Raw genomic sequence first — 11087 nt, forward strand, 5'->3', positions numbered from 1 at the left:
AGTGGAGATCTCCTCGAGGTGAGGAGCGCAGACGTAGGTCGTGGGGACCGAACTCCGTGATCATATTGTTTGTTTGTGATTGCATTAACGCACTTATTTTTATGTTCATATCTTATATCGCCTTTGTCTATTGCTTATTGTTTATATTCTCACTATTTGGTTCGTGTTCATATTGCCCTTGGTTTATTATCCTTGCACATATATTATTCATATCTCTTGTGCTAGGATATATTTGTTAGTAAAGTTGTAATTTAGCATAAATCAGATTAGATTAGCATAAACCCTATTCACCCCCTCTAGGGTTCTTTACTAGTGGTATTAGGGTGCTTTCACTATAGTTGTTCAGGTAGAAAATAATCCAAATTCTTCTAAAGCAACACCGAAGCATGATGTATAAGAACTAGTCGAGTCCGAGGCTCTAGAAGTTCAAAGGTCAACTCATGAATGAAGACCACTGACTTGGCACTCGAAGTATATTACAAAGAGTAATATTACATATTGCTTTCTAACAGAGGATGGAGAGCCATCAACTTTTTATGAAGCTATAAATACCACATATGCATATTTGTGGATAGCAGCAATACAAGAAGAAATTGAAGCTTTCTATCAGAATAAGACTTTAGAACTTGTGTCATTACCATAAGAAAGTTATTGGAAATAAATAGGTCTACAAGATCAAGTGAAATGAAGATGATCAAGTGGAGCGATATCATACTAGATTGGTTGTAAAAGGATATGCTCAGAAAAAAGTATTAACTTTAATAAAAAAAATTCTTCTGTAGTTCGACTCACAACAGTTCGAATAGTCCTAGCTATGAGCACTATATTTGACTTATATCTAGAGCAGCTAGATGTAAAAACAATATTTTTTTCATGGAGATCTTGAAGAAAAAATTTATATGCTCCAACCAAAATGTTTTGAAGAAAAGAAAAAAGAGAAATTGGTTTGCAAGTTGAACAAATCTCTATACGGTCTAAAGCAGGTGATGGGGTGTTGGTACAAAAGATTGATTCATTCATCATGAACCTTGGTTACAATAGACTTAATTCAGACCAATGTGCATATTTCAAGAGGATTGGTGAAAATAACTTTATTATCTTATTATTGTATGTTGACATGTTGGTTGCAAGCCCCAACAAAGATTAGCTCAAATAATTAAAGACATCATTTGCTAGAAAATTTAAAATAAATTATTTACGATATGCAAACAAGATTCTAAGGATGTAAATTTACCGAGATAGAGTTAATAGGAAGATTTGGCTTTTTCGGAAGAATTATTTGAAGAAAATCATGTGGTGCTTCAACATGTAAGATTGTAAGTCAATTTCTACCTCACTTCATGTTAATTTTAAGTTATCCTCTAGTGAAGAAGAGAGGATGGAGATATCTTGAGTACCGTATGCATTGGCAATGGGATATCTAATGTTCGTTATGATTTATACATGACCAGACATTGCACAAGCAGTAGGAGTGGTTAGTCGATACATGGAGAATCCTGGTAAAGAGTATTGGAATGCTGTAAAGAGGGTCCTAAGATACATTAAGGGAACCTCAAATATCGCATTATGTTACGGGTATCAGATTTTATTATCAATGGATATGTTGACTCTGATTTTGTAGGTGATCGTGATGATAGCAAATCCATCACAGGTTATGTGTTTGCACTTGTTGGCAGACCTGTAAGCTGGGTTTCAAAACTACAGTGTGGCTACATCAACAACAGAAGCAAAATAGGCAGCAACTACACAAGTTAGTAAAGAGGTAATATGGTTGAGAATGATACTGGAGGAACTCGGGCATGAACTAAAGAAAATTTCTCTATTTTTTTACAGCCAAAGTGTTTTACATTTGGCAAGAAATCTAGTCTTTTATTCAAAGACAAAACACATTCGAGTTCAATACCACTCCGTTTGTGAGAAAGTAGAAGAAGAAACTGTTAATATACAGAAAATTCATACTAAAGGCAACCTACCAGATATTTTTGAAAAAATAATCAATACTAAAAGATTTATTTAGTGTCGATCCTCTTGTGATATGTATTGATTGCTTTTCAAAAAAATATGCACCGAAAGATTGTCAACCGCAATTGTGGAACAATAAAAAAAGGTGGCTTGTGTAGCACTTTGGCTAGGTTGTATCAAAGAAATCAAATATTCAAGTGGGAAATTGTCAGCCGCAATTGTGAAAAAATAAAAAAAGTGGCGGCCCCCAAATTAAATGCACCAAAAAAGAGCTACACCGTAAGAAGAAAAAATATTAGAAAATTAGGAATAGTATTTTCCGGCTGCTTATAAATAGGCCTAAAACTCTTCAGGAAAAATCCATCCCATAAATAATAACAACTCCACATATAGAAGAGTGAGAAAAAAACAGAGTTTCTCCTTGTAAAAGAGATTGTAACTCTAAAGTTTTTCCTCATAGTGGATTCTTCTATTTTTGCCCGTGGTTTTCACTCCAAATTCGTTTATAAGGGTTTTCCATGTAAATCTATGCGTTCATTCTATTACTTCCGCTCTACTATTCGCTGGGACCCTGTTCTATTGTGCCCCGGGTTTGTCCCTACAGAATCAAAAGATTCACATACGGCAGAAAAGTAAGGGTGGTCAAGTTCCCTGTGTGGTGATCATGTACTCTCAATATGTCTTTCTCCATCTCTTTCACCTAGATAGGACAGGCACATAAAAAACAAGGTTGAACTGCAGCCAAAATATATACGTCTAGCACACCAAGAAATTAACAGAAGGAAAAACGAAATTACTTCTTGTGGGAGGTATCCATTATCAGTTACTGAACATAAAGTTTCCAGGAGCATATTTCTTCATGTTTTCTGGAAAATCAACAGGAAACGAACAGTTTAATCCAAAAAATTGTATGGAATCAGCTATAATACATAGTAAACTTCAAGAACTCTTACATAAGTGGCAGTAAGCAACTGGAAACACCAACAAGCTGAGGTTTTTCCTTTGTGGTCTGTTTCACGGAAAGGAACTTATTGATGAGCGCGAGACTGTGAGATATAGAGTACTACTGGAATGATGGCTGAATTGCTCACACATACTAACAAGCCAATCCACAACATAACCTCTCACGGTAGCATTGATTTTAACAATTTCCACGTAATCAACCCATGACCTGTTCCTTTCCTGAATACACAAGAAACAAGAAAAGATAAATATCAAATAAGATCAAACCCATGCCAAATATCTCTGTGAAAATCTTGGCAAAAGATTTCATACCTCTAAAGACTTCTTGTAAGCATTCATATTGGTAAACTCAACAACAGAGATTGACACTGGAGAATTAGTATCGGCCAGAGATCTGCAGGAAATGATTCTTGTGCTCACTCTGAATTGCTTCTTGATGGTTCTTGCCTGTTATTTTCTTGAAGGATGTTTGGTTTTCAGGAGTTTGGATATGCAAAACGTCTTTTACATATATGTGACAGAGTCTGCTGTCTTGAGGATTGAGACTATACAACATAACTAACATAAATTTTTTTTACTAGCATCCCATGCAGAATATAAGTACTTGAAACTGATCAAAATCAAACCTACTTTCACTTAGGGCAACGTGGTTAACTCCCACGCACAAGCTTAAACAAAAATAATTATATCTGCCATAGAGGGCCATCAGTACATCAAGTTTTTGTAGCACATTAAAGAACTTAAATCAACAGATATATTTATATTTATTTTAACTGTTTCCGTAATCTATTTTTGACAAGCCCCGCGTGAATCACCAAACTCTTAAACAATCTCCTAGGAGTGGAATAAAAAAAAATCATGAAGTATTTAGGTTATATTAGGTCGTAATAATTTCAGAACTGCTTTCAGAAAGAGAACACCGTGTTTCCTTTAGGGTTAATTGTAGGTAGACCCCCTGTAGAACCACATTTTTCAACTTACTAGCCCGTCTAGTTTTATTTTTGCAGATTGACCCTTTGAGTGAAATTTTTGGCCTCTTTTACATTCAGATAAATAGAGTTTTTCTTCCTCTATTTATATATTTATTTGACAAATATACCTCCTCAAGGTGAAAGTTTGGAAAAAGAAAATTACCCAGGAAGTCATTTTGTACTAACATATACAATAGAACGGTAATAAGTTCAGACAGCAATACTTCAGGGTGGTCTATAAGCAATTAACTTTTACCTTTAGGCTGCGTTTGGGAACTTTGATTTGGATTTGGAAAGTTGATTTAAAATCAAGGGATTTTAAATTTAGGATTTGAAATCCATGATTTAAGAAATCTTTTGTTTGGATATCTTTATTAAATGAAAGGATTTGAAATCTCCTTGATTTCAAAATCTAGTGTTTGGGTACTTTATTATACATGAATTTGAATTTAAAATTGATAAAAATTTATTCTCTTAACCCATCTTGTTTACATCAAATGCAATAGAGATGTGTAAAATAGTAACCAAAATTCTCTTAACCCATCTTGTTTACATCAAATGCAATAGAGATGTGTAAAATAGTAACCAAAAAACACAAATATAGATAATTTTGGCGATGATAGCTACATTTGCTAAGTTTTCAAATTTATTGCCCACCATAACTTGCAAGAGTTTCAACAAAATAAAAATAAAGAAAACTCTACAAACATATCAAGTATCTTACAAAAAAATATCTAAATAATACATTACCATTGCATATTTCATAGATATCTAGGCTGGAAAACACTTGAGGCTTGTTTCATATTTCATACATATTCAAAGTGAGAATAAGTTGATATCAGAGCAAATAAGTAACAATTCCATTATCTTATCAAATGCATGTACAACTGATAATTACATAGTCAATTTGGTCTTTGATATACCAAGGGAAATGTTAATAAGAAAAAATACAAAGAGTTATAAACTGAATAGCATGTGAGAAGAGAAGTATCCTTGATGTAAAAAAAATTGCAACTGATGATTCAGAAGTTCTTATATGATAAACCCTATCCGCAGCAACAAAAGAGTAATTTTTATGCCATCACGATATGAGCCCAAAACCTACAAAGAAAATGAGCAGATCAATAAATTTTTTTAATCAAGCTAACAAGCTAACAAATTAAACAAAAATGTCGGATAAGTGAGACTAAATAAGATAAGCATGTATACAAGTGATAAAAATAGCCAATGCTTTGAAGAGAAAATGAGCAGATCAATAATTTTTTTTACCATTGAGCAGATCATCTTTCAAACGAGGGAAAAAAGCTAAACTTTTTACCGTTAACCTTTAGAATAACGTAGCCATGTGTTTGGTTCAAAATTTAGCATGTGTTTGGTTCAAAATTTAGGAGGATACTAGTGGGACTATTTAGTCCTTTAAAATGAAATAGTCTCAAGCTTTTGCACTAAACAATGGGGGAAGATGGTGTTACATAGTCTGTGTACTATTTATTACTCACTTGGGATTAAAAGTATCCTATATTTTCCATTTTTATTGATGTTAATGTAAGATGTGTTACATCAATCCACTCTCTGGAAAGGCCCAATTTGGTTTATCTTACTTGACAAAAATTGTTATTGCATGAATTCTAATGAGGCTTTTGCTTTTGTGTAGGTCATATTGAAGTTTCAGACAGTTCTACATGAGGAAATGATTAATTTTTTTTAATATCCTTAGCAAATTATGTGTGTTCTATGGAATTTTTAGAAGCCAATTAATTTTATCTTAGCAATAATTGATTATTATCTTTTTTCTGAAAAGATAGATGAATATTGCATACTCCTGATACTCCCAAGAATCTTGCCTCCACTTTATCTTGCCTCTCTTTCAAATAAATGCTTGGTTTTCCCTTCTTAATTTTATCAAGTTCCTTCAAGTCAGGATATGACTTGTTTTTTCCAAGTTCTGTAACATTTGTTTTTTTCTTAGTAAAGAAAAAGGGGTCAGGAGGATGCTCACTTTTGCTAGGTGATTGGCTCAAGACTCAACCTGAATTTGCTTTTCAGGGTAACCTTTTTTTTGGTGGGGGTGTAACCTGGTTGTTACATATAAATGAATGAACAAATAACTCTCTGCTGTGATTAACATATCCAAACCAAAGCAGAAATCACAGAGAACATATATTTACAATGAAGATACAGGGATGCAAATGAATATGTCAAGACACTGGTCTCCACAAATAAGCACACACGCACACACTAACCCATTCACTTTCGCATGAATATATGTATGGTTACATGCCAGTTCACAATCATACAAGTGAAATACATGGATGTATGGATATATGTCGTGTCCACATGAATATATGCATGGGTATATGCAGTTCACAATCATCTAAGTGCAAGATTATTTGCATACATTGAAAGGACAAAATCATACCCTCCTATGCCTGATCAATAGATATGATTAATTGACATATTTTAAATCGTATAATTTTCAGAAATAATTATTTTACAAGAATTCCTAGGCGGGCATTTCAGAACGAATTTCTAATGATACAAGAAGATAATGCTAGAGAGCTACTCTCTATGTATAACAATCATCCTGATACATGCTAGAAGTCACAAGTGTACACACGTGTGCATATGTACAAGTATGAATCCGTAATTGGTCGGCATATTTTCAAAAAAAGTGCTCTACTGTTACCATATGATGCAAATATATCAAGGATATCTGAAGATGCACATGCATAGTAATTCACATACAAAAGCTTTTGGTAATCACATCCATATAATACATATAGACGAATATATACTACCAGTTTTCACATTTTAAAATTTCAATCCTAGAACCACGTTTGCCTAACAAAACATGTAACCAGCACGATTCTGCACTTGCAAACTAGAGCTATGAATACCGTTGAATCATGCATCGTTATCAATTACACATTCAAAACCCTCCAATTTCCCCCAATCTCTTTGACAATTATAACCATCCGTCAAAAATTCACAATCCAGATTGCGATTCAAAAGATCAACCAATCAACTTATCCCTATCAAACAATTCAAAATAATGATCCACATGGAAACAAAACAAAAAACATCCACCAATTCCACCAAGACATAGATTCATTCAAATAATCCAAACAAAAATTAACAAAAAATTAATCAGGATTGCTCACCTTCATGCTGAACGGACTGGCGCTGGCCAGGCTGCGTTCGCTTGGCGACGGTGCGAGCAGCGAAGAGAATGAACTCCCTGGTGGCGTTCCGCTGAAAGAACCAGAAGTGGCGGACGTCGGTGGCGCTAGCGACCACGACCGGATCCGATGACGACGACGAGTCCGGGCATCGAAGAATGAGGATCGATGTTATCTTCATCGATTTCTAGAGACCGGAGCGATATTTCGAAACCCTAACATTTGAAACCAGCGAGAGAGAGAGAGGATCGGGACTTGAAACCAGAGAGGGGCAGGGGGAGAGGGGGAGAGGCGGCGGCAGGAGGGGGGAGGCGGCGGCGGGGGGAGGCGGAGAGGGGGAGATCGAAACCAGAGAGAGAGAGAGAGGGGATCGCGAAAATTCCTTTGTTATCGGGTCGGGATTTGATAAATGACAAATGGTGGGTTGGAATTTGAAATCAGGGGTTTTGAGCTTTCAAATTCTTCTTTGTTACATGCAGTTCATAACTTTTAAGTTACATTTACTAGGACCTCTAAACATCACGTATTGACATGTATCCTGTGTGAAGGTCCGCATGTAGTAGGAAACCATACTTCTTCATCTGAAACCCATCAATAACGTCCACGATCTTCTCTCATCATCCAATACAGATGTTCATGGAATAGGAATTAACAACCCTGAGGGATTAATTTGAATTAAAAATTAATCCTATAAACATCTGTATAGGATTAAAAACTAATCCTATACACAAGTATATTAACACCCTTGAGGAATTAATTTGAATCAAAAGCTAGTCCTATATACAACGCAAGTATGGCAGAGGTTCTTTAGCCTGTAAACTAATTTGAATTACAATTTTCCTTCTTAAGAATTTTAATCCTTCTTATGAACAGAATGAGTTATTTCTGCTGAATAGTTTCTAGACAAGTCAGAACTACCAATATGCACGTGTTCACTTACTCACAAAAAAAGTAATAAGACAAAATAAACACTAAAAGTTATTTTAACTCAAAATCACCTGAAATCCAATCCAATGTTCTCAATCCATCAAATCTCATTTAAGCTAAATTCTGCTGTTGTGCAAATCAAACCAAAGCCATAATTTCCTGACGCTGGAAACATACATGTTAGAGGATCTGGTACCTTCACAAAAAAAGATACAAGTCTTGAATCTGAATTTGAACTCAGTAAAAAACTTAATACTGAATAAGTAAAACAATGAAACATGCACACTTTGATCTCAGACTGAATATTGGAGACAGGAGACCTAATGAGAAAAGAAAAGATGTTGTTTTGCATAAAGTGATCGAGTACCCGAAACCTCTCAAATGACAAATTTTGATATCACTACTTTTGAGGGAGGAACCAATTCTGCCACACACATCTACTGTAACAAATAAATGTATGCGTCATTAAACAAAATAACTTCAGGGTTCGGCTATCAGATAGAAGAAATCAAATGATAAAGAAAGAATTCTCACAAAAACTTGGCTATATCTTTCGTGAACTTCGTCCAACGAGAGAAGCTTAACCTTCAGTTGCAGATGATGCAATGCGTGAAACACATAACTTCAGCACCTTTCATTTCTTGCAGTTTTGAGGTCCAACCATAACAAGGATAGTAGAATAAGATTATGACCATAAGATTCTCTAAACTTGATATTTAATCATAATAAGGATTGACAGTCAATCTTGCAAGAAATATAGTTAGCTAGATGCACCTGTTTCAGATTGGACTGCAGAAAAGATAGCTGGATTTTACGGTTAACTAAAGTCAAAAAGATGCAGTTCTAACAAAGATGCATCTCACTGATCCATTATCGTGAAGCATCCCAAATATAACTCCTACTGATAGAGTTTGTTGTAACCAAACTCTTGTTGTGATCTGCTCAGCACAAGTCAGTTGTGCATGGTTATCTAATAACCAGTTTGTGATGATAACACTAGATATCTTATGTATCTCCTCATGTATATCTCCTGTAACTACTCATCTATATCTCATGTATTCTACAACAATATAAATCTGAAATGATTACTCACGATTCAAGTGAGTTAGCCCATTCACAAAACTCTGTTCTTGAGATTCTATATGGTATCAGAGCAAGTTCGATCCAATAATCCATCACCATGACAACTTCCAGCTCTACTACCTCCCCTACATCGTCCTCATCATTTGATTTGCCCACTGCCTCGCCTCTCCCCAATCTCGGTAATATTCATCATTTTCTTTCTTTAAGGCTAACTCCAACAAACTATTTGCTATGGAAAACACAGTTTCTTCCTTTGTTAAGGAGTTTCGATCTCCTCGGATTAGTGGAAGGCACAGATCGTTGTCCTTCCCCTTCCATTGTTACTAGTGAATCTGGTATGTCATCTTTAACTCCAGCATACACTGCTTGGGTTCGCAAAGACCAACTCCTCCTCAGTTGGATCATCGCTTCACTCTCGGAAGAAGTTCTCCCACAAGTTGTTGGTCTTGCAACATCTCATGAAGTATGGAAGGCTTTACACCAAGCTTTTGGCTCTCCGTCACACACTCGAATTCTTCAACTACACACTCAATTGCAAAATCTACAAAAAGGAGATAGTTCTGTCTCCTCCTACTTGAGCAAAGCAAAATATCTTGCCGATGAACTTGCTGCTGCTGGTCAACCCATGCCTCTTGCTACCTTTAATGCAATTGTCTTTAATACCTTGGCTGCTGAATACGGTGAGATGATTTCAGCCTTGTCTGCCAGGACGGAACCAGTCTCTTATCCTGAACTTTGTAGTTTGCTCGTTGGCCATGAAATTCGACTCTCAGCACAATCTGTTGCAGTTCCCTCAATTGTTCCTGCAGCGAATGTTGCTCATGCTCAACCAAACATTACTAATGACAATCGTTTTCACCGTGGGCGTGGCCGTGGACGTGGTCGTGTCTCCTCTAATCGTCGTGATCCTTGCCCAGTTTGTGGTGTGCACGGCCACAGTCCTTATCGTTGTCGATTCCGTCATCGTGGTCCGCCCAATCCTCAGGCGAATTCTGCACAATTTCAGCACTCATATGCACCCATTGATGATTGGTTTCCTGACACTGGTGCTACACATCATATTGCCCCGGACTTCACCAATTTTCTGGCATCTGAAGAGTACAAAGGAGGAGATCAAATTCAAGTTGGCAATGGTAAGAGACTGTCCATATCTCACATAGGCTCAACTCATATTCACTCTTCTTCAAGATCTTTTAAACTTTCAAACGTTTTATGTGTTCCATCCATTACTAAACGTCTTCTTTCTGTTCATCAATTTTCAAGAGATAATAATTGCTTTTTTGAGTTTCACCCTTCTTTCTTTGTGGTTAAGGATCAAAACTCAAAAGCAATCCTTCTCAAAGGACCGAATGAAAGCGGTCTCTATCGCTGGCCTCGTCAATCTCCTTCCAATAAAGAGTCATCTCCTTCTACTTTTGTCAGTTCGCGTGTTTCTTCAGATCTGTGGCATCAACGTCTAGGACATCCAAATGATCGAATCGTGCAACAAGTTCTTCACAGAACCAAGCTTCCTTCTTTGCCAAGTTCTCAAACAAATAAATGCCATGCTTGTTTTCTTGGCAAATCCAGTCGTTTGCACTTACCTCCTACATGTACTAGAAGTAATGGTCTTTTGGATCTTGTGTTTAGTGATGTATGGGGTCCGTCACCCATACTCTCTTCTAATGGTCATAGATATTTTGTTTTATTTGTTGATGACTACTCCAAATTTACATGGTTGTTTCCTATTAATCGCAAATCTGAAGTGCTTGATGTTTTTATTCGTTTTCAGCAACTCGTGGAACGACAATTTAATTGTAAAATAAAGTCGTTTCAGTCTGATTGGGGGGGTGAATATCGCAAACTCTCCACTTATTTTAAACAATGTGGTATTTCCCATCGAGTTGCATGTCCACATACTCATGAGCAAAATGGCTCCGCAGAACGAAAAATTCGTCACATCGTTGAAACTGGTCTCTCTTTACTTGCTCATGCTTCTGTACCTCATCGTTTTTGGCACTTT

At 36.1% G+C, this 11087-nt stretch overlaps 1 protein-coding gene and 1 long non-coding RNA gene across 3 annotated transcripts; one reads left to right on the forward strand and one right to left on the reverse strand.

Moving 5' to 3' along the window:
* On the reverse strand, nt 4733-9145 carry LOC109822843. 2 transcript variants are annotated; one of them, XR_002242282.1, is made up of 3 exons: nt 9096-9145; nt 8074-8198; nt 4733-4997 (listed from the first exon to the last, which is right to left on the reverse strand). It is a non-coding gene; the product is annotated as an uncharacterized LOC109822843 (long non-coding RNA). The 2 variants fall into 2 exon arrangements; XR_002242283.1 differs by lacking the exon at nt 9096-9145 and adding an exon at nt 8537-9088.
* On the forward strand, nt 9157-10847 carry LOC109822842. Its single transcript, XM_020389103.1, has 2 exons — nt 9157-10218; nt 10398-10847. Exons 1-2 carry the CDS (start codon nt 9183-9185, stop codon nt 10436-10438), a joined length of 1077 nt encoding a protein of 358 aa, XP_020244692.1. The 5' UTR covers nt 9157-9182; the 3' UTR covers nt 10439-10847.

Source organism: Asparagus officinalis, chromosome 8 (assembly GCF_001876935.1).
Source record: "Asparagus officinalis chromosome 8, Aspof.V1, whole genome shotgun sequence".
NCBI lineage: Eukaryota > Viridiplantae > Streptophyta > Magnoliopsida > Asparagales > Asparagaceae > Asparagus > Asparagus officinalis.